Source organism: Alligator mississippiensis, chromosome 2 (genome assembly GCF_030867095.1).
Source record: "Alligator mississippiensis isolate rAllMis1 chromosome 2, rAllMis1, whole genome shotgun sequence".
Taxonomy (NCBI): Eukaryota; Metazoa; Chordata; order Crocodylia; family Alligatoridae; genus Alligator; species Alligator mississippiensis.
Window position 1 is genome coordinate 231,339 of NC_081825.1, and position 27,512 is coordinate 258,850.

The 27,512-nt window shown below is 57.2% G+C and overlaps 1 protein-coding gene across 1 annotated transcript in view; it reads right to left on the reverse strand.

Moving 5' to 3' along the window:
* The window catches only part of SEMA4F (ssemaphorin 4F), a 49,801-nt gene extending 31,430 nt beyond the window's left edge, over nt 1-18,371 (reverse strand). The window contains exon 1 of the mRNA XM_059723439.1: nt 18,221-18,371. Within this exon, the coding sequence (XP_059579422.1) occupies nt 18,221-18,371 (151 nt within the window). The remainder of the gene's footprint in view (nt 1-18,220) is intronic.
* Between the last annotated feature and the right edge of the window lie 9,141 nt (nt 18,372-27,512).

The following is a 27,512-nucleotide window of genomic DNA, read 5'->3' on the forward strand; positions in this document are numbered from 1 at the left end:
GTTGCATGTTCTTAATCCATCCAACGAGTATGTTACTGAGGGGGCAGGTGCTCATCTTTAACAAGCGGCACTGCAACGGTAAGAATCACAGACTCCTAGACAAGGGGCTGGCAGGGACCTCCACGGGTCGCACCTTATCCCGAGGCAGAATCAGCCCCGTCCAGACAAACCCTGTGTCCGACTTCTGAGCAACACGACAGTCACCCCGACAGCCCCAGGGAAAGCAGGCGGGCTCTGGCCACTGATGTCCTGCAGGTGCAAAAGCTCCAGAGATCCCAGGCCTAGGCTGTGCCCCTGCTGCAGAAGAAGCGGAGACCCCTGCCCCTAGTCATACCAATCTAACCAGAGGGAAAATCCTTCCTGCCCCAGTGCAGCATCAATCTGACCCTGAGTGGAGGGGCAAGGCCCTCTAGCCAAGAACCTCTTAGTTTAAGTCCCAGCGGGAGTGTTGGCCTTGCCCAGTCACAATCCCCAACTGCAGCCAACACCCAGTGCCTCCCAGGAAGCCTTAAACGCCCCCGCCCTACAAAGCAAACAACAAAAACCCCTCTGAGGCCTGTAGCAGCCAGGGGGGTAAAATTCCCTCCAGGCCTCATGCAGCAATCAGCAAAGCCCAAGAGCCTGGGAAGCCTCCACAGCAGAAAGTAGATGTGGCTACGCCTGGACCAATGCGTGTCCAGCCTCTTCTTAAACACCTCCGGGGAGGGAGGTCCACAACTCCCCTGCCTCACTGCTCTGACAGTGAAGAAGTTGTTCCTGATCTGATCTCCAGTTTAACAGGAGATGCAGAGAAGGCAGAGCTTCTCAACACCTACTTTCCCTCAGTCCTCGCACAAAAAACTGAGCTGCAACCAGACACCTAATAAAGATTATTTGGATAAGGAAGGGGACAAGCTCAGGGATGAGATAAGGAAGAGACAGAGAGCTTTTGATGGTCTGAACAAATTCGGCAGCAAACAGAAGGAAAATGCCTCACTGTGCGCCGTCACCTCCGCTATACCCAACTGGTGCAGCTCTGAACAAAGGCCCTGCCTCGGGCAGGTTTAGTGACGCAGTGAACACGCTGCTCTAGACAGGTTTTTCCGTGCATCTTAAAATGCTAAGAGAGTTAAATAACATACAGCCACTTATCTCAGAGCATGCATGCCCCCCTGGCCTTCCAGGGGCATTTTAAGAAACAAGGGTTGTGTGTGAAGCAAAACACAGTGCAACTGAGGGGCAAAGCAGGACACGGGGCTGAAAGGGGCCCCAGGGTTACCACATCCAGTCCTCTTCTACTCACCATCACCAACACCCAGTCCCATCAGAAAAAAGGCACAAGACAGCATGGCAATGCCCACGATCTAAACATTGGCACCTGATTGACTATGTCATCATCCATGCCCAGGATTGCAAAGATGTCTGCATCACCCGAGCTATGCTAGGAGCTGAGGATTGCTGGACTAAATCACCAACTCATTCACTCGGTCCTGTCACTCAAACTGGCTCCCAAACAATGGGTGAAATAGAGGTAATGTCGATGGAAGATCAACGATGAAGGAGTCAAGGACCCAAACAAGTGAGACCTCTTCCACCAGTGCCTCAATGAAACACTCGTGAATTCCAGTCAACCATGGTAGAAGGTCAGCAGCCTGTGGGGTGTCCTCAAGGCCACCGTCATCACGGCCTGTGGGGAGACACTTGGGTCCTCTACCAGGAAACACCAAGGCTGGTTTGATGCGAATGACCGAGAGATCCAAGAGTTGATCGATCGCAAGCAGGAGGCCTTTCGTGTTGGGCAAAATGACACCAGCTCCAAGCAAAAGAAACTGAAACAAGTCAAGGCAGAGGTTCAAAGGAGGACCCTGGATATGAAGAACAAATGGTGGGAAGACAAGACTAAGGAGATTCAGCATTTTGTTGACATTCACAATATGCACAGTTTCTTCAGTGCCACCAAAGCCATCTACGGTGTGAGCACTCAGGGACCAACCCCCTGGAGACCTAAAGATAGAGGAGACCTGATCAAGAAAAGGGGAGCCACCAACGCCCACTGGACAGAGCTTTTTGAAGAACTTCTCATTCGAGACTCTGCTGTTGATGAGAGTGTTCCCAACTCCATCCCACAACACCCAGTCAGAGATGATCTTCGCACCCCACAACCCTTAACAAGGTGAGGAAAGCCATCAAGCAGATGAAGAACAACAAGGCAGATGGAAGCGGATGGAAACCCTGCTGAAATCTTCAAGCCGGGAAGAGAAGAGCTCTCATCACAGCTTTATGCCCTCATCTTAAGGAACTGGAATGATGAGGAAATCCCAGATGACCTCAGGGATGCTATATCTGCAATAATCTTCAAGAAAGGAGAGAAGTTCAACCATGGAAACTACAGAGGGATTGCCTTGCTGTCCACCACAGGAAAGATCACTGCAACAACCCTCCTGAACCGTCTCCTTCCCTCTGCTGAAGACCTGCTCCGGGAATCTCAGTGTGGGTTTAGGGTATCAAGAGGCACAACTGACATGATCTTCACAGCTGGCCAGCTGCAGAAAAGCTAGAAACAACACAAGCCTCTCGACATGGCCTTCTTTGACTTCATGAAGGCTTTTGACTCTATCAGCCAAGAAGTGAGGCTCCTTCTGACATACAGATGCCCACTGAACTTTGTCGGCATTCTCTGCCTGCTCCGTGACGGTATGCCAGCAGTGGTTCTCAGTAATGGGTTTATCACAGATCCCTTTGAGGTTACAACAGAAGTTACGCAAGGCTGCGGCACAGCTCCAACACTCTGCTCAATATTCCTTTCTGCGAGGTTACATCTGACCACCAACAAGCTTCCAGTCAGAGTAGAGCCAAACTACTGAGTGGATGCTAAGCTGTTTAACTTCAGCTGACTCCGAGACAAAACCAAGATGACCCCAACTTCATTCATTGAGCTCTAGTACGCTGATGATGCTGTAGTGGGTGCTCACTCGGAAGCAGACCTTCAGGCATTCGTCGACGTCTTTACCAAGCCATACAAGAAAATGGGACTGATGCTTAATATTCAGAAGACTAAGGTCCTCCACCAACAAGCTCCTAATGAACAGTCCCCAGCTCTGGTAATCCAGATCCATGGTGAGAATCTGGTGAACACCGAGTATTTCCCATACCTTGGAAGCCGTCTCTTATAAAAGGCTGACATTGAGAAAGAAATCCAACATCGCATGAGATGTGCAAATGAAGCCTTTGGACACCTGAAGAAATGGGTGCTCAAAGATCGTGACATCAAATCTGAAATCAAGCTCGTGGCTTATCAAGCAGTCATGGTCCCCACCTAGCTGTATGGAGCTCAGACGTGGACAACATACAGGAGACATCTGAAGTTGGTGGAGAAGTACCACCAATGCTGCCTGTGGATGATCCGCTGAATCCAGTGGGAAGAAGATGCATCAATGTTAGCATCCTCCTGCAGCAAACACCACAAGTATTGTGGCAATGATCATCCAAGATCGGCTTTGTTGGGCTGGCTGTCAGGATGTCCAACTCCAGACGTCTGAAGCAGGTTTTATTCTCCCAGCTCAGCCAAGATGTACGCTCAAGAGGAGGGTAGAGAAGGTGCTTCCAGGATGTCCTCAAGGCCAACTTAAAATGCAACATCAATGTCAGCTCCTGGGAAACTATCACCCAGGACCATCCCAAATGGAGGAAGAGTCTACTGCAGGGGTCTCAGTACTTTGAAACCTCATGACATCAACAGGAGATGAAAAAAAGCAGGTTTGGCAGAAATATTATGTCATGGGCCAAATCAAGAATCCAGCACCATCCACCAAGTCTGTCAATCCCAGACAGGCCTCATCAGCCATCTTCCGACATACAGATAAGACAATCACAGAAGACAACCATCCTTAACTGCAAGTCAATTAACCCCTTCCACACAGAGTCTGGGAAGCAGCTCAGCTTCTTGCTCTTGCTGGTCCTGCTGGGTGGCTGCTCTGGCCCACCCCACTGCAAGACTGGAAAATGTCTTGCAGTTTCCTACCCACGCTCACTTGCAGCCAGCTCATCCTGCTGGGCCTGGTGCTGCCGCAGGCCTTCGCTAAAGTATTAGAGGGCAAACCTATCCCTGCCCCCCAGTACATACACATCCACCCCGAGCCCCTCTCTGCACCTGCTCCCTTTTGCTTCCATCTCCCCAGTCATGGCGCACCCCGTATCCAGAGGAGACTTCACCATGTTTGTGTACAGAGACATTAATGCCCACTCGGCCACTCATTGTACTGAGCAGGCAAAGTGGGTGGAAGGTGGTCGGGAGCTAAAGCTGGAGCCCCGCGCACTGGGGCAGTAGCCGCCCAGCTGCAGCTCCCTTCCAGCCTCTGGAACAGCACAGCAGGATATGTTATAGTAGATGTTTGATGTTTAGTGCATGATTTTTTTTTTTAGCTATAATTTGTTAAAATGATATCTTCTAAAAGATTTTGCATGTGTGGCCCTCAACAGCTCACCAAAACTTGTTAAGTGGCCCTCCAGCTCCAGCCAAAATAATTGCCCACCCATGTGTTAAAGCAACTCCTGCGCCAGCCCCTCACAGTTCTCACTGTGCTGCACCAGCTCAGGAACAGGACCTGGGCAACACCTGAGACAGCTCAGCGCAGACTTCTGCTTGTCTTGCGGCTGCTCTCAGAAAAGCTAACGAGCTGGGAGAATAGGGAAGACATGGAAAGGAGACTATTGCAGTGCGGTATATAAATAGATTGTGCAGCCTCAGCTGGAATTGTGGTGCCCTGCTGCTTCCCGCATCTCAGGAAGGATACAACACAGCTAAGAGGGTCAGAGAAGGGCAGCAGGAATTATTCAGAACCTGGAGAAACTTTGTGAGGAGACATAATAGAGCAGGACATCTTGGGCACAGGGAGGAACGGCCACAGCAGAGTCTAACAGTGGGAAATTCAGCATGCAAATAACTGTCACCTGACGCCGGATTAGACAGAGAAATCCTCAGCCATGGGCAGCCACCAAAGTGAAGAATGACACAAGATCCCAAAGAGGCCCCAAAGTTAAACCCTGCTGTCTACTCGAAGGCTCTCCCACCCTCCTCTCGAGCACCTCATGCTGGTCACAGCCATGGACCAGTCAGACTTCAAGCCTGCTCCAACCTGGCTCCGTGGGCTCAGGCAGTCAGGGACTTGAACAGACAAGTGAGCATCATACAGTCTCTCTAACAGCTGCCCCATTGCAGCGCTCCAGCCTCAGTCTCTCCTGAGGCCATGTTTCCCCAAGGGACCCTCCAGCACAAGAAGCTCTGGATGTTTCTGAGATGCAAGAGGTGCTCTCGGGAGGTCTTTGCAAAGAAGCAAAAGCTAAAAACAGGCTCTGCTGTTTTCTTCCCTGCGAGCCACCCTTAAAGCCGCACGCAGAGGTGTGAGGCAGGGTGTGAGGTTGACTATTTGGAGCTCTGGAGGCCAGACTGCAGCAACCCCAGCGGCTTCCCCTTGCACACATGCTTTGCAAACCCAGACAGACAGTGGCTGGCTGCTTCCGCGCCCAGCTGCCTGCTCCAGCTCCCACTCCATAGGACTTGCTGTGGGGCTGTTTGAAGGGCTGCCACACGCCACAAGCCATTCTGTGGCTGCACCTGCTAGGGTGGAGCAGCCCAGCCCCCTTTGGAGGCAGCTGCAATCTGGACGCTGCAGGGAGGGGGCAGAGAAAGCAGGCACCAGCTCCTGGCCTGGTCTGGAGGGGAACATCTACAAGCCCAGGCACTGGGTGTGAGCCTGGCAGAGTCACTAACTGAGCATCAAAGGAGCCCTCGAACAACCCTTCTCTTGGGCTCAGGTCACCTCCTCCTTGCTCCCCAGGAAGAGCAGCCGTGTAGGGTTTCATCCAGGCCATGGGCACATTCACAAATGCAAACTGGCACGAGAACTCAGGCAGGACCCTGCACCCTCAGCAAACACAACGTGGGTCAAGGGACAGGACTAGTCAGCAGCTCCTAGGCGTTCAGGACTCTTGCAGTCACCTAACCTGGCCTCTTGCACAGGAACAGGCCACAGGCCATCCCCACCACTCCCTGGAAGAGCTCTGCTTGAATCGTGGCATCTCTCAGAGACACCCAGGGCCATTTAGAGACTGCCAATGACAGATGCCCACCCTATGCTCTCTCCGTACCCATTTCCAATCTGCACTTCTTTCGCTTCAGCTGTTTCCCTGCCCCAGGAGCTCTGGGGCCTGCTGGCACCTGGTGGTTTTGAGGCTCCACGACTGGTCCAGCCATGCTTGGATGTCCACATTTAAATGCAAGACCCTTTGGAGGTCTTGCTCCCTCCCAAGCAGAAGAGACAGCAGAGCTCTTCCCAACCAGGCTGCTCCCAAGTCTCTGGCTTCCCACAGGACCTTCTGGACCCTGGCAGACCTTTGGCTGGGTGTCCAGGTACTGGGAAGCAGATCAGCAACCTCAGAAACGTGAGGCCTGGCTTCCCCACAGCTGAAGATCCGGAGCTCAGGAAACACTCAGCTCAATGCCAGACACCGCTGTCAGCAGAGCAAGCTGCCAAGCCCCTGTCTGGATCACAGCCAGCACCTCTCCAAGATGTACACAGCTCTGTCACCACGGTGCCCGGGGGCCCGGCAGGCACCGATCAATTTAATCTGTGCCGTGCAGGGAGATGTGGCTCCCATCACAGCACGACCAAGGAATGGAGAGCAGATGATCCGCCTGGAGACACGCGAAAGCAGGGCAGGACAAGACTGCGACCCGGCTCTGCAGGGCTCTGTGCAGACACCCACACAGCCACAGCTTGTTCCCTGGTGTGAACAGGGGTGGAGACCTCTGTGGGGCACTGGCCCTGCTGGAGCACATGCCATCATCTCAGCCCCCAAAGCCCAGAAGCCCTGGACTCAATGATGGAGACGCGGGTCAGGAAGGGAGCTCTCAGCTCTGGGACATGGAGGCGTTGCCTTGCCCACTGAGGTCAGAAGGGCCTAGAGCACTGCCACCCAGCCATAGCCTAGGCTGTGACTGCAGGGTCCCCCTGCCTTCATCTGGGAGCACCTAGAGCAGTGATGAATTCCCGCCTAGTGAGGCTTTTCACACCCAGTGCCCTCCCTGCCCCACGCCAGCTCAGACGGCAGCAGCAGGACAGCTGCAGCATGCAGTTGTGTCCTATGCTTCATTCGTTTGCACAAAGCAGGAAGTGAGACCAGATCGATGTGGCTTTGGCCCTCCTCGGAAAGGACTCCCGGGCAGCTTAAGGCTCCTGCTACTTCCGTATTTCATCTTGTTGCACCCCGTCGGGACCCCAGGCCCAGCTGGCTGCCCGCATGGCTAAGTCAGCCTGGCTCTGCAGCCACAACTCCCAGACCACAAAAGATGGAGGGGCCTTTTTAACAACTCCTGTAAGCAGCAGGAGGCTCTGGAGAAGAAAGGAGCATCTGACAATGAAAGGCAAGAACAGGGAGGCAGACCTGGGCACAGCAGGCAAGCGAGGCCAGCACCTGGCCCCCCGAGAGGACGAGGGGCCAATATGGGCTATGACCAGCGCAGAGCAAACAGGTGGCTACAACATCCCTGCCCCGTGTTGGCATCCCTGGGAAGTGTGGTGCCTGGCAAGGCCCTCTCTGAGTGTGGCACAGCCCTGGGCCGGCTGACAAAGGCCCAGGCATCTTTACTCTTGGCGGGCACATCCTGCCTGGGATGGAGAGGCTGGGTGCTAAGGGTTGGTCATGCTGGAAGTGAGATGCAGCAACCAGCTCCACCAACCCCAGCAGAGACACACCAAGCAGATCACGGAGTCATAGAGAAGTGGGGCTGGAAGGGAGAGCTCATCTAGTCCCAGCCCTGCCTGAGGCAGGATCAGCCCTGTCCAAACCAGCCCGAGTCTCCATGTGCCTGGCACCACCACAGCCCAGCAGGTGCTGTTCTCGCTTGTGGGGACTCCTTGAATGGGGGTTCCTGCCCTTCTTCCTGCCCAGTCCCGCAAGCCCACCCCCACCGCCTGCCCACAGCACCCTCCCCAGAAGCAGAGCAGCTGCAGAGCCCATCCCCAGCCCCAGCCCAGAGGCACAAACAGCTTCTCGAGCTGTTCCTGGCATTGCTGGCAAACCCCAGATGCACAAAGGCCAATTGCTGCAACCAGGCCTGCCCACACACAAGGCCCTTGTTGCAGCCCCCTGCAGGCAACACCCCCGGGTGCCCAGCCTTCACAGGAGCACACTGCTGCCTTTGTCTGGGCACCGAGGAGCCGGCAGCCCCTGTGCCCAGAAGTCAGAGACACGCCAGGAATGGCTGTGCTGGAACTGGGCCGCGCTGGCACTGAGCCGGGCGGGCAGTCAGCCATGCCCAAGTGCCGCACCCCATGCAGTTCAGGTGACACGCAGAGTTGGCCAGGGAAAGCTGAGCATCGGTGCCTGGCATCACGGGCACAGGAGGCTTCGACAGCCCACAAGCCACGAGCTGCCAGGGCCACAGGCCTCGCACACCAGCTCTGCCTGGCTGCGCTGGGACGGGGGCCCCGCCTGCCCTGCTCGTTCTTGCTCCAGCAAAGCTCATCACCCCTCTGCTGGCAGCAACCTCACACCCTGGCTCTTTTGCAGCATGTGGATGCAGCAGTGCTTTCACTAATGCCGTGCAAGAGGATAATGCACACGCCACAGCTACCCCATTAGTCCAGGGATCAGGGGTTTTCCTTCTTCCTCAGCAGAGCTGGGTGCTGGCTGCAGGCCAGGCTGGGGATGGGGCTGGGCTGTGCCAATGCTCCTACTGGCACCAACCCTGCAGGGTCCTGGCTGGAGGGTCTTGCCCTTGCGCTCAGGCTCAGCCTAACGCTGCACTGGGGCAGGAAGGGATTGCCCCCCTGCTCAGACTGGTCCAGACTGGGAGGCTTTGCCTTCCTCTGCAGGGGGCACAGCCTGGGCTCTCTGCAGTGTCCATGACCCCCCTGACAGCAGCAGGATGCTGGCGGCCATGGCCCCCTGCTTTCCTGGGGGCCGGGGTGATGCCTGGGGCTGTCAGAAGTGACTGTCGTGTGGCTCCAAGGTTGGACATGGGGTTTGCCTGGGCTGGTTCAGACGGGCTATTTCCTACTCAGGCAGGGCCTGGATTGAATGCGACTATGCGGGACCCTGCCAACACCAGGGCTCTAGGACATTATGGACTCTTGCAGCAGCAGGACACTGGCAGCCCACATCCCCCTGCTCTGTCTGGGGCAGGTTCAGGTGCTGAGCACAGCTACAAGGCTGCAGGGTTGACTGACCAGTTCTAGGGCCAGGTCAGACAAAGATGAGTCTGGGGGTTTGGATGGGGCTGATCCTGTGTGGAGCACCACCAAGCCCTTCCCACCCCAGCTGGCACGGACCAGGGGGAAGAGGCAGCCCCAGCACGGAAGGGGACACACTTCTCAGAGACGGCCCCACGGGCCTCCTCTCCTGCTCCCAACTGCTCACATCCAACTGAGACATGCTCCCTGGCCCCCCGACCTCTGCCACGGGCTCCTGCCCCCCTGCCTGCATGCGCTGCCGGGGTGGCCGGCCCCAAGGGCACATGGGACCAGAGCCTGCTAGAGGAGCCAGGCACTTCATTGCATGGCTGCCAGAGAAAAACCACTTTGGGACAAGCTGCCCTGATCATCGCCTGTCCCCTTGCTCCCCAGGGCAGCATTCCCATGGGTCCCCAGGGGCCTAGGACCAGGGCATCAGCTGCCCCTGGGTTAACCCAGAGCTGCCAGTGCACAGGGTGGGGTGACAGTCCCAGGCCACCAGTCTGGCACCCCCAGGCAGAAGGGACCTCCCTGCTGGGTCGGGGACCCTGGGGGGAGCAGTGGGCATGCTCTGCGCAGGGTGCCCTGCTCCAGCTGTCCCATGCAGTCTGTGCCGCCAGGAAGGGTTTCCTGTTACTTGGCTTCACTTTCCCTGCGCTCTGACCAACACGCCCCTCCCTCCCCGCGGGCGTTTGCTGGAGCGGTGTGTGCAGAGCCGCTGTGTACAGAGCCGCTCCCAGGTGCAAGACAAGGTCCAGCAGCGTCACCTCCCACCCCAGGCACAACCACAGCCACTCCCACAGCAGCCGCCAGCCGTCCAGGCCCTTCAGGCAGGGTGGACAACTCCACCAAGCACGACCTGCCCCAGCCCCGGCCACCCGCAACACAGCAACACTGCCTGGGACGGGCAGGCTCCCACATGCCAACAGCGTGGGGACAGGTGCTTGGAGCCGGGGTCCAGCCATGGACAGCCAAGGCCAGGTCACTGGAAGAACACGGTGCCAATATGACCATTACTCTGGGGCATTTCCCTCAGAGGACTTCCATATCCAAGGCTACGGCTGAAAGCAGCTGGACCCACAGCCTCTGCCCTGCCACAGCCACAGCCACCTGGGAGGACAGTCACGGGGCAGAGAAGGCACTGGCGCTTGCCCAGGATGGAGTACAGCTGTGCAGCAGCAAAACGCACGCATTTTCCGAGTGAGGCTAACCTTGTTTCAATACTATTTGGCTGAGAAAAAGCCTGGGAGGTGCCGCCTTTTGCCCACCCCTTGCACGTGTGTGGTGCTGGCCAACGACACCCATGGGGCTGCCCAGTACTCACTGTGGGCTTACAGGAGCCATCCTCCATGCCAAGGCAGCCCTGCCAAGGCTGGGGGCAGAGAACCCAAGCAGTAGTTTGTGGCCCATGGTACATCACTACCTGCCAGCCTGGCCAAACCCCTCTCCCCAAATATCTGCATATCTGGGGGGGTCCTTTAGCCTCCTGGTCCCTGCTACCCCTTGGAGACCCCACAGCCTGTGGAGCCGCTCTGACCTGCAGCTGCACTACTGCCAAAGCCTGGCAGGGCAGGACAGGAGGCCACTTCCCCAGCTCTACTCCCCTGTCCAGCACAGCCCAAGTGCCTGGCGAGGGGTGGTCCTGGGGGGACCCCCAAGCAGGGCCTGTCCACAGGCGCTGAGGAGGGAGCTCTCATTGGCGTTCTCTGCCCTCCTGCACCTGCAGATACTGCATGAGTCCTGATCTTGGCCCACCGTCCTGTCCCGCACTGTGGGGACCCACTCTCCAGTGCCAGGAGACAGCCACCAGCCAAGAGCCAGAAGCCAAAGCTAAACTGGAAATAAGGTACAAGCTAGACAGTGTAGGGAACCCCATGACAGGCCTTTCAGTTTCCAAGCCAAGCATGGGGGCTCCTTGCAGAACTGTTTGCTCACCCAGGTGCTACGGGCTCGAAGTGAGCATTACGGGGACCCTCTCCAGTCTAAGCCACGTGGAGGGCCAAGTGGATGGTCCGGCTGACCCAGCCGCCAGCCATCCTGGCAGGGGCAGACAGAGGAGCTGCTTGTGGCCCCACCCAGCTGGGAATCAGCCACCCTGAGAGCGCACGGCCAGGGAGGGAGGCGATCGCCACATCCGGCACACGTGCATGCTGCCGAGACCAGGGTGGGTGCTGGGCAGGTGATTTGATAAGCGAACACGGCAAGGGTGGACCGGGCGGCAAGAGTGCTGCAGACTGAGCCTGTTATCAGAGTTACTGTTGGGTGGATCCATAACCAACTGCATTAGCCACAAGCCGAAAATAACTGTAAGAGGGAACGGCAGGAGGTGTCCCATGGGTTCCACAGGTCTCTCCTGGGTCCAGTGCGGTTAACTTGATTAATGACTTGACGCAAGGGTAGAGTAAACACAGCAGGCCCCGGATACGTTGGAGAACTAGGTGCCAGGCAGAGGAATGAAATTTAGGCCATGCAGGTGTGAGGTGCTGCACAAAAGTGAAGAACAACCAGGCACACCGACAAAGTGAGAATGAACTGGCTGGGAAGCAGCCCTGCTGAGAAGGATCTGGGGCTTAGTGGATCAGACTCAGCCCTGGGAGGCAGTCACAAAAAAAAAAACAAATGTAATTTGGGGGCTGCACGGACTGGGGAACTGTGTGCCACTCGGCCCAGAGCGGCTCTGCTTTAGCTGGAGCACTGGGTGCAGGTCTGGGCTTCACAGTTTACAAAAGCAGTGATGAGGGGCTGGGACACAGCCCACAAGTAGGGATTGAGAGGACCTGGGACATTTAGTCTGGCAAAAAGGAGATGAAAGGGAGACATGACGGCAGTGTTCACAGGCTGCCATGAAGAAGAAGAACCACAGCACTCCTTTGCTGTGATGTGTTTGAACTGCAGCACAGCAGACTTGGATTAAATCTCTGGGAAAAGAGGCTGAGAACTGTTGGAACAGCAGACAGTGGGACAGACACTGGGGACGCCAGGGGTGCTGCTCCTACTGTGGGGTTTCATGAGGAGGCTGGGCAAGCATCACTCCAGCCTTGTCTGGGAACAGCTTGTCCTACATCTGTGCAGGACACTGGACTAGACGGTCCCTGCCAACCCTGTGATTTGGGCCTGGGCAGGTCTGGCCTCTTGCTAGATGGCCAGCTCGCAAACCATTGCTCACTTCTCAGCATCACTGACTCCCTCCCCTCCCAGCCCAGAGCTGCGTCTGCACAGGAGTCAGTGCTCTACTCATCACTCCAGGCCAGCATCCCACACAGACCCCACTGTCCCCTGCCAGACCTCCACACACCAGCATGCGCCCCTTCCTGTCCAGCTCAACTGCACAAGCTAGGCCACGCATGGCCCTGGGCCAGCTGCAGACCAGACCCACTTCCCATAGCCCTGAAGAGCACAGTGTAGGACTCACAGCTCCCCAGAGCCAGGCCCATGACCAGCCAGCCCCAGGTACCTCTCATGTCACCAGCAATGCCTCTGAGGTCTCAAACCTTAAAGTGAAGCCTCCTCCAGAAGGGGAGAGGTCGTTCCAGTGCAGAAGTTCAGCCTGAGATGCAGACAGACACGCCAGCAAGAGCAGCTCACGGACCGGGCGCTGCTGGCAGCCCCAAGCCATGGCAGGGACCAGTCAAAGCAGGGGGATGGAAACGTGAGGGCTACACGTGTTAAACCCCTGGCAAGGCCCTAGGCTGCTGCTATGAGAGCAGGAGGTGCAGTCCCATCACGGGGCCAGGACAGCAAAATACTAGGGCTAGTCCAGAGCGGGGTGTGAAAGCCAGACACTGGGGCCAGAGGAGCACGGGCAGGGAGAGAGCTGGGAGAGCTCTACAATGAGGTGTTTTCACCCCTTGCCAGCCAATGGAGCCACCAAACCGCACACACAACCCCCAGCAAGGGCACCACTCCCCAGGGAAATGTGTTTCACCCTGTACTGACCAAGATAGTCACCAGCCCAGCAGAGCTCCAGCCAGCCCAGGGCAGCAGCAATGATGGCAAACACCAAGCACTCTGTCGGTGTGTCTGGACCTGGACCTGGACAGGATATAGGGGGTGGGTGAATGTGAATAGGATGGGATTCAATAGTGACAAGTGCAGGGTACTGTACTTGGGCAGTAAGAACCAGCAGCATACATATAGGCTGGGGAACTCCCTTCTTGAAAGCACAGTGGCAGAAAGAGATCCCAGAGTCACTATCGATTCCAAAATGAACATGGGCCGCCAATGTGAGGACGCAGTCAGTAAAGCTAACTGCACCTTGTCCTGCATCCACAGATGCATCACAAGCAGATCCAAGGTGATCCTCCCCCTCTACGCGACACTGGTCAGGCCGCAGCTGGAGTACTGCATCCAGTTCTGGGCGCCGCACTTCAGGACAGATGTGGCCAATATGGAGAGGGTCCAGAGGAGGGCCACTCGCATGGTCAGGGGGCAGCAGGGCAGGCCCTACGAGGAGAGGCGACGGGACCTGAACCTGTTCAGCCTCCACAAGAGAAGGCTGAGAGGGGATCTAGTGGCCGTCTATAAACTTGCCAGGTGGGACCAGAGGGGAATGGGTGAGAGACCCTGTTCCCCCGAGCACCTCCCAGAATAACAAGGAATAACAGCTACAAGAGACTGAGAATAGATTCAGACTAGACATCAGGAGGCGCTACTTCACAGTCAGGGAGGCTAGGATCTGGAAGCAGCTTTCAAGGGAAGGGGTGCTGGCTCCTACCTTGGGGGTCTTTAAAAGGAGGCTGGATCGTTACCTAGCTGGGGTCATATGAGCTTAAACTTATCAGGGGTCATATAAGCCCAGTATTCATTCCTGCCCAAGGGAGGGGGTCAGACTTGATAATCTGCTCAGGTCCCTTCCAATCCTACAGCTATGAACCTACAAACCTATAAGCTCCCACGTGGTCTCTACCCACCCAGCCAGCCTGCATGCAGGGGACACTGCCCACCTTCACCAGCCTCTCAGCACATGTGAAAGGACAAGAAAGCCACGCGCACCTTCTCCCAGCGAAGCAGACATGCACGGGGGCAGGCATAAGTCAGGCTGTGGCGAGGAGGAAGAGGAACGCCAGGGAGTCACCTGTTCCAAGAGCCCGGGCTGAAGAGGGAACCAAAGGTGGAAGAGTAGATTACCCAGGGTAGCTGGGCTACGTGGGATCAGAAACAAGGTGCTGGGTGCCCAGCTTGTGCTAGCAGGAGGAACCGGGACAGTGAGGAGCGGTCCATAGGGATACAGCAGGAAGGCGTCCACGACACCTGTCCCACACAGGAAGAGTCCTTTGGCGAACACATTCCCCAGCAAGTGAGACAGGAAAGAGCCCCCAGTCTCACTGGCCTCCAGGCAGCACGTTAGCCACAGCCAGCTCCAGTCCCAAGGGAGCGCGGGGCAGAGGAGCCACGGCAGATCTCGGAGTGGAAGACTCCGTGCCTGGGGGAGCTCTGGACAGCTGAGGTGAGTGGCAGCAACCTCCAACAATGACAGCATTAAACCCTGAACCCTTCCCATCGGCAGCAGCACCCGGGGCTGAAGGGGGGCTGGGGTCATGTCCAGCCCCGTTTGACCCCCCCGAGCCCAGACGACCCATTTAGGGCAGGGTTCAAAAGGGGTGGGAGGAGGCCTGCACCACTGGCTCTGCCCTTTCACCGCTCTACCACGTGTCCATCATCAGCTGGGAGAATAAACCCAAGTCAGCCTGAAACCCCGGGCTTCTCAGCATCGCTTCAGTGCCAGGGCCCGTCATGCAGGCTGCACCCAGCCCTTAGGGCAGCGTCACTCCAAAGCCGCCCACACCCACGTGCTGGACTTTGATCCAGAAGAGGCCCTGCAGAGCCCAGGCTCCTCCCTCACAGGGAAGCAGCAGCCTGAGGACAAGACGTATGCTGGTCCACAGGGCTCCCAGCCTGCCAGCAAGGAGGTATCGCAACCCGTAACACAGCAATAAACCCCCTGGTGCTGTAGCCCCTCACTGTGGGCCACCCCAGATGGACAGCACAACTGCAGATGTGCCACAAGTTTGCACCCCAGACCACAGCCCCCTGCACTGCATCAGTGGGCTAATACAGTACGTATGGGACCACCCAGCCCAGAAACAGGGCAGCAACCTAAACTGCCTCTGCAGGGGTGACTGTTGTGTTGCTCAGAGGTCAGACACGGGGTCTGTCCGGGCTGGTTTGGACGGGGCTTGGACTAGATGCGACCTGTGGAGCTCCCTGCCAGCCCCACAGCTCTGGGATCCTATGAACCAAGCCCTCCAAGCCAGGCACTCAGAGGGAGGCTTGTCCCCACAGAGCAGCCCCTGGGGGAAGCGACTGAGGACTGTCACCTCATACCCTGCGCAAGAGCTGCTCTTCACTAGCAGGATGTAGAGGCAGGTCAGCAGCTACAGCTCAGCACAAGCCACAGGCCCACCCACAGACCACAAGGACCCTTGCTGCCTCCCTCTGCTTCATGCAGCCAGAGCCCAGCTGGTGCTCGATGCCCCCACTGGTGCAGGGGGGGCTTCTGCCTGCCTGCCCGCTCACGGCTTGCCTGGGCAAGGCCAAGTTCACACAGTGCTGGCTGCTCACAGCCAGAGACAGCAAGGGAGTTTGGACGAGGAAGGCAGCCTCAGTCACTGGTGGGAAGGCCAGTCCCTATGACATGGGGATGCCCCCCCAGGAAACAGTGGTCCCAACTGCATCAGTGCATGAGCGGGGCCCTGCTGCAGGGCTGTAAGCCTGTCAGAGCCGGCACAGGCTTGGAAGGTCCAATGTGCAGACCCAGAGCATGTTCCAGGCCAGGTATGAGCTCTGCTTGGCAGGGGACACGGGGAGCCATACCAGCAGGGCTCCCAGAGAGGCGCTGCCCATCCCGGCAGGGCCTGCAACCTCCTCCCAGGATGGACACATCCTGTGGGGCCCAGAGGAAGAAGAGCATCAGTCAGGCAAGACTCAGATCACACATAGCCGGAGACAGGCCAAGGCTAAAGGCTGATCCTGGCCGCCCCCTCCCCCAGGAGGCAGTAGGTACAACCCCCCAGGGCCACATGGACCTCCCACGGCACATGCAACATATGGCACGTGCAACATGCAGCACGGAGCTGGCCCAGGCCCTGGCTCCAGACCGAAGCACTGCTCCGAGCTGGCTCACACACATCAGCCTCTCCCAGAGCTGGGGAGCAGCACCTGCTCACACAGGCTTGCTCCTGCCCCCTCTGTGCAGAAGCACCATGACAGACAGGCCATGGCCCTGGCCTGGCGCCCAAGGAACCTCGGCATCCGGGCTGTCTGCATGCCTCTCTTGTAGACCACGTACAGAATACACTTCATCTAACATGAGACTTGGAACACTTTGTTCCACACTAAATTCAAATCAGCCACAACCTGGGAACACACAATCTAATGCAATCTGTGCCCTGGCCTGCATCCCCGACTCAATGCACACTCATTTGTGAGCCCAGTGAAAGCCATTGCCCCTCCTCCTCTTCCACTTCTCCAGAGCCAATACAGCTGCTTCTTTTCTCCTCCAATTATCTAATGCATCCACAAGCCTCCATGAGGCATAAATCACTGCACAGATGCTTGTCAGAAGGAGCAGGGCCAGGCATGCAGCAGGCTCTGCAGAAATCCAGCTTTCTCCCATCAGCATCAGGCCAGGTCCCCAGGCCCTGCCGCAGGGCCAGACCATCTACCCCTACGTAACCTCTTCCCAACAAAAGAGAGTCACTCATCTCTGCCACAGGACAGGCAGGCTCTGGACGGGTGGCCAGGCCCACCCGCTGCCCAGCCCGCAAAGTGGCTTGTTTAAAACCCTTCCTGCTTTGATCTTTATTCCTAGGCCCAGATGACCAAACCCTATTTTGCTGGCCCTGTGCACACCTAACAGGGCTGGAGAACTGGAGCCCGTGCAGCGCATCCCTAGGAAAGCCAGAAAAGCTGACGCAGGTTGCCCAGATGGGGACCACTATAGGCGACTGGTAGGGGGTGCACAGTGGTACACGTGCCCCCCTGACAGAGCCTGTGCCCCCCCGACGGCTGATACTGATGCTGTCAGTAGGGTTGGTGCCCCCCCGACAGGGTCCGTGGCTTCTGTGGGTGCCCCGCCAGATTCAGGAGGCACCAGTCACTCACGGGGACCACACTTCAAGGCACCCACAGCGCTGCGCCAGCACGGTGCACGCAGCCAACAGTTTCCAAAGAGCCCCATCCCCAGTGCCAGGGTTGGCATCGGCTAACCCAGGATGACGTCCTGGCAGAGACCAGGCAGAAGGCGGGTTTCAGGAGCACCAGCATGGCGAGGGGAAGGATGTGGGAGAGCCTCAGCCTGTGAATTCCCTGGGACAAGCCTGTGTTAGGCCATTGCCGGCGTCTCCGCACATTCCTGGCAGGGACTGGCGAGCACCGCTAGGCCGTCCCCCCATCTCAGCGCCGTCAGGGAAAACCCGGGATCCCAGAGACCAGGCGCATCTGCTGCCTCAGCAAGAGACGGGTCCTGACTGCAGCCTCCGAGGAGAAGAGCCCCAGATGGGAGGAGGAATCCCCGCGCCCACTTCCAGGCGGGCAGGATTCACTCACCCAGCCCCAGTCCCAAGAAGCACTTGCTGCAGGGCATGGGGCTGGAAATGCAGCGTGCAGTGTGCACTGCACCCCCCAAGCCAGCAACACCGGCACGCTGGCAGCACCGGGGCCGAGGCCGGCTGGGTCGGGGTGGCAGGGCGGTCAGTGCCTGCGACTCCCCAGCCCCCTGGGCCACCCCCATGCCTGGCCTGCAATGCCCTGGCCGCCAGGAGCATGGGTGCCCCCTCCGGGCTGTGCCCGCCTCCCACGGGGCCGGGTGGCGGCGGCGGCGGGAGGCTCGGCCCCGCAGTCCCGCCGTGCGGGGCAGCCCCGGGCCGCGCTGCGGGGGCGGGCGAGACCCCCGGGCCCGGCGGGGGCTGCCGTGACGGACCGAGACCGAGCGGCAGGTCCGGGCGGGGAGCTGCGCGCGCGGCAGGTGCCGACCCCCGGCCCGGGGACCCCCGCGCCTCGCTCCTTACCCGGGAAGGGCCGCGCGGTGCGGGGCAGGGCGGTGGCGGTGGTGGTGGCGGCGGCGCGGGGCGCGGGCGGCGGCGCCAGCAGCGCCAGGAGCAGGAGCCGCAGCCGTAACCCCGACCCCGGCCCCAGCCCCATCCCCAGCCCCATCCCCATCCCCGCGTCTCCGGGCGCCCAAGTCCGCAGCTGCCTGCAGCAGCCTGCCCTGCCCCGCCCCGCCGGGCCCCGCCCCGTGACGTCACGACAGGTGGGGTGACGTCACCGGCGCCCGCCCCTGCCCAGGTGCCGTGGCGCCACAGCAGCCGGGCAGGGGGGGCACCGACCTGCCGGCTCCGGCCCCTCGCGCCGCAGCTCCTCTCCCGCCGCCCCAAGCTCCGGCCCCGGCCCCGGCCCCGCGGTGCGCGCCTCACCGCGCGTGACAACCCCGACGTTTGTCCAGTTAAAAATACAGCAGGTGCAAGGCAGGGGACAGAAACAAAAATACAACCGCACCGGAATGAGTTCATCCGCAGGGCCGCCCAGAACCGGTGCACGGGTGGGTCAACACTCAAGGGGCACGGGGACGGGGGACAAGAAGGAGGCAGTGACTAGACGAGGTCTGCAGCTGCCCCTGCCAGGCCCTGGGCTTTAGACTCGAACGGCACAAGAAACAAAGGAGGTGCAAGTACACCCCTGCCCCAGTGCCTCTGCCCTTTCCTTTTGGAGTACAACATCGCACCCACTCCGAGCCGTTGCCACTCTTCCGCTTTCCCATGCTGCCCAGGCCCTGCTCAGCCCACCGGCCTGTTGGCCCAGCGTCCTCTTGCTTCTGGTGCTGGTGACCAGACAGCAGCTCCTGTTTGAACGCTTGCACTGAGCTGGTCCGGGCATCAGCGCTGCAAGCAAGGGTCCCAAGCCCTCCTCGCCCACCAGAGAAGCACCGCAGGCCACTGGGTCCAGACACATGGGCAGGGACTAGGAGGACGACAGCTGAGCAGTGTCAGCCTGGACACCTCCCATGCATATTGAAGCAGGCAAAGGATGAGAGCCAGGGCTCAGCCGCAGCTCAGTTGCCTGCCCATCATCTGGAGAGCCAGGCAAGACACCGGCACCCACCCATGCTCCATCCAGGACACAGGAGTGGTCCTGGGATCCGTGTGACCAGGAGCACTTTGATCTGTGGGGGCCTGGCCAAGTCCCTGGACAAAAAGGGCTGGACATGTAGCCCTTATCGCAGGAAAACACTCCAGCTGCCACCAGCACTGCAGAGAACACCTGTGAGAGGAGCTGTATTTGCCTTTATCAAGTGCTGTCAGCATCATCTGCTGCAAAACACCCACTACTCCTCCCGGGCTGGAGCTGCACATGGTACGGGAGGGGGGTGTTGAGGCTGGCTCCCCTCTCCACCTGCCCATGATGGCAGCTGCCTTTGGCAGGTCCAATAAGAGCGGGTTTGTCACCCGGCAGCCAGGCCCCACCCCATCTCTCCCCCAAGGCTCCTGGCTGCCAGCTACACCACATCAAAGCAGGTCTGGTCACAGGCATGTTTCAGCAGAACAGGGCTTTCCTAGATGCTCTCAAGTACTCAGCACGTGCTGATCAAGCAATTGAAGCAGCTCACCCCTGGCCAGCTGGTTACAAGGAACAATCTCACAATGGGGCTCCAGAAATGGCCTGAACTAGTGCACTGCTGCTGACAGGCAGACAGGCAGACTCCAGGCAGGGAGCACAGACAAGCACTGTTAGCACGGCACCAGCACTGTGGGTGCCCAGCACACCCAGGGCTGCCAGAAGGCATGAACAGCACAGCAAACTCGAGGCAATGCCTTGAGCTTGCTGCCTGGTCTGTGAGTCCTGCTGGCGTCCTGCTCCTGCTGTGCAGGCCAAGCTCTGAGCAGATCCCCAAGGCAGCATCCTCTGTCACCCTGAGGATTTGTGCTGGACACCCCAGGGCCATGGCACAGTCCTGTCATCCAGGCACAAGTTTCTCTAGTCCAGATATGGCACAGCACAGAGCAAAGCTGTTGGAAGAAGAGCCTCCCCTGTCAGCAGTTGCTCAGGCTCATTGTCCTCATGTTCTCCTCTGGGTGCAGCTGCAGGCAGGGAGGGGAAAGCTGCTGCTGCAGCTGCAGGATGGCTCAGTAGCACGGTGCTTGGCCTGCAGAACTGCAGCTGTCTAGTGGAAGCTCATTAAATGTGTGTGCACAGGTTGAGACACGCTCCCAGCTTTGCACCTCTCAGCCCTGCTCTGTCCATCACGGTCTGACCAAAGACAGTGCCAAAAGAGATGGAGAACAGGGTGGCGAGAAGAGTTGTGGGATTTTTAAACTGGCCTCTAAATGCAGAACACAGGGGACCGGCTGACTTCCACTAGACATCCCAGTGAGCGCAGCAGAAACATGCCCACAGTGCGCAAGGCCGGCCCAGCAGCACAGAGCAGCGTCGTGTGCCCACCTGTGATGCTGGGCCACTGCTCTGGAGGAACCATGCCTGGAACAGTGACCGCACTGACACCAGACCCTTCACGGCCTGTGTGGATGTGATGTCTCCATGCTGGTCAGCAGGAAGTGTCTCGCTGCGACATGCATCCTCCCACACAGACAAGGCCCAGCCCTGCCCCAGCTCCTCAGGGCTGTGCCGTGCTGCTCTGATGCCAGGAGCACCCTTCCCTCACCCTCTCACTCCTGCCCTCCCTCAGGGCCTGACTCCAGGAATTGCTTCCCTGTAGCCCTGGGATGCTCCCTGTGCAATCCCTGCATTTACTCTCTGCTGGCCGCCGTGTGACCCTTTTGCCAGCACAAAGGGTCCCTCTGACCCCCAGGGTTTCCCTCTGTACACCTGACCATACGCATACATGGGGGGAAAGTTAGCAATTCACTAGCCACAGGGGTCCATCTTCTCTGTCCCCCCACCCAAGTGTCCTGGTGAAGGTCCAACCCTGTCCTCATCTCCTTCACATGCTGCTGCACAGGGGACTTGGGGCAGGACTGGATAGGGGCACCTCTCACCTCTGCCCCCATCCCTGGGCTATCTACCCTGGGAGCCCATTGCTGCCCCGCTGCCTTCCTCACCTCCCCCTGCCCCGACTCCATTCGCTCTGCCATCACATCCTTTCCCAGAGGGCTTCTTCCATACAGCTACCTGTTAGCTGCTCTGGGGTAAGGTCAAGAGCCCTGCTCTGCACCTGCCCACAGCAACTGCAAGTCCCCAAAGACCTCATCACCTCAGTGGGCACAAGATGGAGGAAACTCTGCTGATGGGGACCCGCGGCATTGCCTGGCTCCAGGCAGGACCCTCCACAAGCTCCTGTGACCCCTGCTCCACCGTGCTTCGGTTCAGCAGCTTCCCTACCAGACCAACCTTCCCCCTACAAGCAGCATGTTTCCCCCGTCCCTGCCCCAGCCTCCCTCACTTTGAGATGCCTCCGAGTTCTATAGAAAGTGCTTTCTTTCCTGGGGACCTGGAGCTCCCCCCCCATCTAACGGCCCGTTTCCCAGAGAAGCCTTCTTTATTGTGGGGCTGATTTTTCCCATCCCAGGCAGATAATGCCTTGGGTGCTATCCTAACAAGACCCCTTCCTGCCTGGGTTTGCTCTTACCCTAGTAACAGGGCTAGCATCCTTGTCAGCTTCAGCTTCCCTCTGGTCCTTGGACAGAAGAACACCTCTTCACTACAGGCGGAGAGGTCGCTTTGATTACGACATGACCCCAAGTGTGAAGATTCATACAGACAGTATAGCACACCATGGTCCGTAGAGAGATCAGAATAATGTAAGCGCATGTGGCTTCTTACCGGCTTTTGAACAAGAGTGAACACAAGGTCAATCAAATCAAACTCTGGACAGACGTCTGTGGGAGATTATAGACCCCCAAATCGTTCCTGTTTTGTGGTAGGTTCATGACATCACTTTTGAGCTCTGCTCTGCTATTGGGTGTGGGATGCTTTCAGACTGAGAGGTTGGGCAGAAGCAGGCTCCCCTGCCTGGCTGCTCACTCTGGGATGGAGAAGTGCCACCACTTCCTCCTGCCCCTCTGACTTTCCCACCTGCCTCCCACCCCACTCTGCTTTCCACCTGTGCACGGGCTACAACCCGAAGGTGGGAAACAGCCAACGTCCAGGGCACTCGGAGTATTTTCCCAGCATGTCACACACTTTCCCAGCGATATCTCAGCAAGGCTTTGGGAAATGCAAACACATTGTGAACACAAACAAATCCTCACAGGTAAACAGCAAGTCCCATGTGAGCTCAGCCAGGGCTTTGCACAACTCGGTGCAGTCAGTGCATTAAGTGTCCTTTAACCCCCTCCTCCCAGTCCTCATGTGGTCAAAGCACAAATACTTTAAATCATGTCTTCGTTTCATTTTGGTCAGTTAAAATGTTATCCAATGGCAGATAAATGTTATCCAATGGCAGCAAAAAATGCACCTTTAAAAATAGTCTCACTTACAATGAATTGGCCAAGCGAACGCGTCACCTCAGCATTTTCACTCTTCTTTTCCTTCCCTCTACATCAGCAGCGGGAGATGGCTGCTGCCCAACAGTGTAACTCCACGTCCGTGTGAAGGAAGCTACTGGGGGATCTGTTCTGCACAAGCACCACTGCAGGTTGGTGCCTGTTTTCACAAGGGAGTAAAATGCTACTAAAATTGCAGGGAGCCATGCACGGGTGCTGGGAATCCTGAGGTTATGTACCTTTCTGCTGCAGCTCAAGCCCCTACATTGCCCTGTGTCCCATGAATTTCTGCCATAAATGCGCACTGGAAGCTCCTTGTGGCCTCTGCTTCTGCACCTAAGACAGTGACAGAAGAGCGGGAATGACATGGTCCAGAAGACACACGTGTTGGAGAAGCAGCCAGTCCGTGAAGCCATGTGCCAGGCCACTCCTGACAGGAGCATGTGGCTTACCCTCCCCTTCATCTGGTCCTCATCTTTACACTCCCCTGCTGCCTCCCAGGAACCTCCCAGCCATGGGATGAGCAGCACCACTCGCAGGCCCCACACCCTCAGCCTTCATGGGGGGCTCTTCTGTCCCAGGAAACACTCCCAGGGCACCAGCACCTTTCACATTAGATCATCCCAGGGCACATTCCCCTCCGCCAGCTCGCTCTCCTTTGATCCCATGGCTCAGCACTGTTGGTGCCCTGTGGCAGCTGATGGCAGCCTCGTGGGTAGGGTCTTCCCTGGGATGCACTAAGTTTGGAGCCCCCTCAGCGTGAGGAGAGTCTCAAACCCAGGCCTCCCACTTCTTGGGCATATGCTCTAACCACTAGGCCACTGGGTGGGCATCACCACTGCCACTGGTCATGTCCAAAAGTGACCAGGGGCTGGGCTGCACCCTGGACTTGAGGCCGTCTCAGCTGGGTGGGCATCTGCCCTCTGGGCGAGGTCCCCACATGATCCGAGGAAGAGCAGGAAGTCAGATCCCCCTCCCTGCCCCCCAACATGTGCCCAGCATTTCCTGTAGGCAGATCCCTGCTCAGCCCCTCAGTGCCCGGTGTCTCCCCATCCACTGCCTGTATGCACATGCTGAGTGGGGTGGTCCTAGGTGCTGAGCTCTGTCTGTTCAGGTCAGAGCAAGGCAGATTTCAGCACTGCAGCCCCTCTGCGAGACGTGAACAAGGCCCCCAGAGACTGTGTGAGACATCCCAGTGTTCCCCAGGTTAGCCAGGAATGGAGCAAGCGACCAAACGCCGGCCCAGCAGCCTTCCTGACACCATGGCAGGGCACCCACCCTCAGCATGGTGTGGTGCACGCTCAGTGTTTCTAGGACAAGCTATTTTGGGGAGAGGAAGTTGCAAACCCCAGATCTTTTTTTCTCTCATGAAACACTTTCTCCAGTTCCCCCCATGCTTCCCCAATAAGCTGTTCTCTGCAGACACTCAAATCCCATCTCACCTCCCATCTCTAACAGGTCAGCTCAGCTTTGACCAAATCAGGCTGAGGTTATGGCCAGCTTTTCCCTATCTTTAGAAATGCCAGCTTTAAGCAACATCAGGCTCTGCTCTTTGCAGAACTGTCAAGCACCTCCCTTCACCTCCATACCTGCCCTTTATCAGTTCCCCGGTGTGAGGCCCATCCATCATGTTCCCGTCCACATGCCAGCATCACACCCAAGCCTTGCAAATGAAGTCTTTGTATGAGACTTCCGAGAAGCATCCCATCCAAGGGATAGCTCCACTCCTTCCCAGAAGGAGAGCTGGGGGATGGAGGGTACCCAGCTGGGAAGGAGGAAGTGTCCCTTAGATGGGACCTATCTTCCAGCTGATGTTATAGTGTCCTCTTGCCCAGAGGATACTCCTCCAGGGGAGGTGACTACACAGGATAGGAGGCGGCAAGTGGTGGTGGACGATTCGATTATTAAGTGCACAGGCAGCTGGGTTTGTGACTTGCCTGCTTTGTGCAACGTTAGCAGACCTCACAACATTACACCCAGGATGACTGAGGGCTTTTATTTTATCCCAAGAAGTAGAAGAGAAGCCTAAGTAAGTTCCTTCGAACTATGCACTGGTTTATTAGGATATTATCAACCAGGCAACATTACCAAGAGCAGCTATGTGTAGCAGACAGCACAGACATACTCACTGCCGGTGGGGAGGGGGAAGACTCAGGTCATGCAGAATCGCTCCTTATGTTGAAGCAAGTTTCAGACTCCCCACCCTCTACCTTTGCACAGGGGAGTTTTATACAGTTCAGGTTCAAACGTCTGTATTCCTGCCCATTTCTCCAAGATAACAATCTCTTGGCCAACAGAGCAGGGAAACTGAGTAATGACCCGTGACCACCGTTCTTTCCTGGAACCATTGTTTTCATTCGCATTGGGTGTGAGCGCTGGCCTGTGCATCTCAGCTCCCCTGAAGCTGTCCCTCACCATCTGCCTTCTCTCTCAGGCTAATCACTGCGATTCAGATGGGACTGCTTCTGGGATCAGAAGAGCAGGAATGTAGCAACACAGCAAGAAGGGGTGAGGGTGTTCAGGCTCCCTCTTCAAGGAGATGTCTAAATAGGCTACCAGGGAGGGCTGGGGAGGAGTTGGTGGTCATGGTCCAAGTGGGTACCAGTGTCGAGGTCCTGGAAGCTAGGCTGCTCGATAGGAGAAGAAGTCCAGGACTTCCATGGTAGCATTTTCTGCAATGCCTCCAGTGCCACGTGCAGGGCCAGCTAGACAGGCAGAGCTCCAGAGCCTCAACGCATGGCTGAGACAGTGGTGTAGGGAGGAAAGTTTATATGTATTATGGACTGGGGGAACAAAGGGAGCCTGTACAGAAGGGATGGCCTCCACTTGAGCCAAAATAGTACCAAACTGCTGGCGCATAACATTGAAAAGGTGGAGGAGCAGCTTTGAAACTAAAAATGGGGGGAAAGCGACAGGTGCAGAACAGCACACAGTTCAGATTGACACAGGATAGGAGGTGGCAGGTGGTAGGAGTGAAAACATCCAAAATGGGGAAACAGGGAAGAAGTATTTGGGTGAAACACAGAAGACCAGCAGGAACAAACACCATTACTGTTTAAAAGGTCACACACAAGAAGCCACCCAGGCAACAATAAAAAATATAAGGGCTTTTATACTAATGCTGGAAGTCTAAGATGGGGGAACTAGAGTGCTTAGGAGTAAATAATGATTTTGCCATAGTTGGTATCTCAGGAGCATGGTGGGATGAGGACTATTAATGGGGTGCTGGGATACAAGAATGACAGAATAATTTGTTCTGGTGAGGGAGTGGCGCTATGTCCACAACTGCATCGAATCAAATAGCGTACACTGTCAGCTGATGAGAGGTACCGTAGAATCTTTGTGGATGGAAATTCTGTATTTCAATACAAAAACATAGTACATCCGGGGACACGGCATCGACCCCCAGCCCAGGACAGCAGCAGTGAGCTAGAAATGCCAGTGGACCCAAGAGAGGCTCTGACAGTTGTGACAGGCTCATGGCCACAGGTGGCCGTGTGACACATCGCGGTGGCCTTGCAGCTACTGCCCAGCTTGGACCCTAATGTCGCTCTCCCTAGATTGCTCCCCCACCATGCTTTGGTCTTATTCTTGAAGGTCAATTAAGGGAGGCTGCCCACAGGCCTTAGAGTGAGCTTTAATCCTAGCAATTCCCCACCAGCTCTCTCCTGGACCCCACTAGTCCCAGTGCAGCCCTCAGACCTGATAGGTCTGTCTCAGCCTGACTATGCCCCCATAGGGCACCTGTAGCCTGAAGGGCAAATGGCATGACTCTGGTCCTCCCCTACACCATGCCCCAAGCCTCGCAGGTGTTATCACTACAATGCTCAGTTCACACACTTGGCCCCTTTTTGGCCCTCAGACCCTTGTGGTCCCATGTTTGGGCCTTTCAGGGCTCCTGGACCCCTGGTCCAGCTCGCAGCCCTCTCAGACTCATGGGACCTCATCTGGCCCTTGCCTGTGGACCATCTGGTCCAACTGTCCATCTGTCCCAGGCTCCTGAACCTCTAGGTGCCACACTCAGATACTACCCTGGTCTTTGGGCCTTCTTGGGCTTCACTTGTTCAGCCTGCTTGTCCCTGGACCCTCCAATCACACTTCCAGCCCTTTCTGGGCCTGGGTCTTGTGGAACCCAGGGTCCCTATTCTCTAGGCCCTTGCACCCCTGGCTGAGCCTGGCTCTCAGCCCCTGCAGGCCCTCTAAGTAAGCCTTGCCTGCCCTTGCAGGCTCCAAGCTAAACTGCTAGGGGAACTTAATAACAAACACCTGCCCTCCAGCTGGCATTCAAGCCTTCTCTAGGCTTAACATAAAACAGGGCCACCTGCCCATATAACCAAGCCTTTCTCTGCCCCAGGTACCTTCCCCTGTTCCCTGTGTTGAAGAGTTCCTCATTCAGAGCCACTGCCAGTTCAGGAGTCCTGCTGCTCTGCTGCAATGGGCTCCTCACTCCATCGCTACCAGGGCAAAACTGACTGGTGCAGTCTCTGGGCTTATATCACTCAAACCGGAGCCCTCTTCCGGTCAGGTGAATCTGTCATCAGTTCCCTTTGCCACCTGCAAGCAGCCTCTCAAGCTGCTTGCTCCCTTGAAGGAGCAGGCACATCCAAGTGCCCTGAGACAACAGCAGAAAACGCAGTAATAATGGGCAACTTCAATTACCCACAAAACAACTGGGTCAATCTCACATCAGGCTGGGATGCAGAGACCAAATTTCTTGACATGATCAGGTTGTTTCCTGGAGCAGGAAGAGGAAGGCCATTCTTGACCTAGACCTGAGTAGTTCATAGGCTTTGGTGCAGGTGTTGCTGAGCTGCTCTGTAGTAGTGACCACAGTGCAATTGGGCTTGACATGCATGTAGGACGG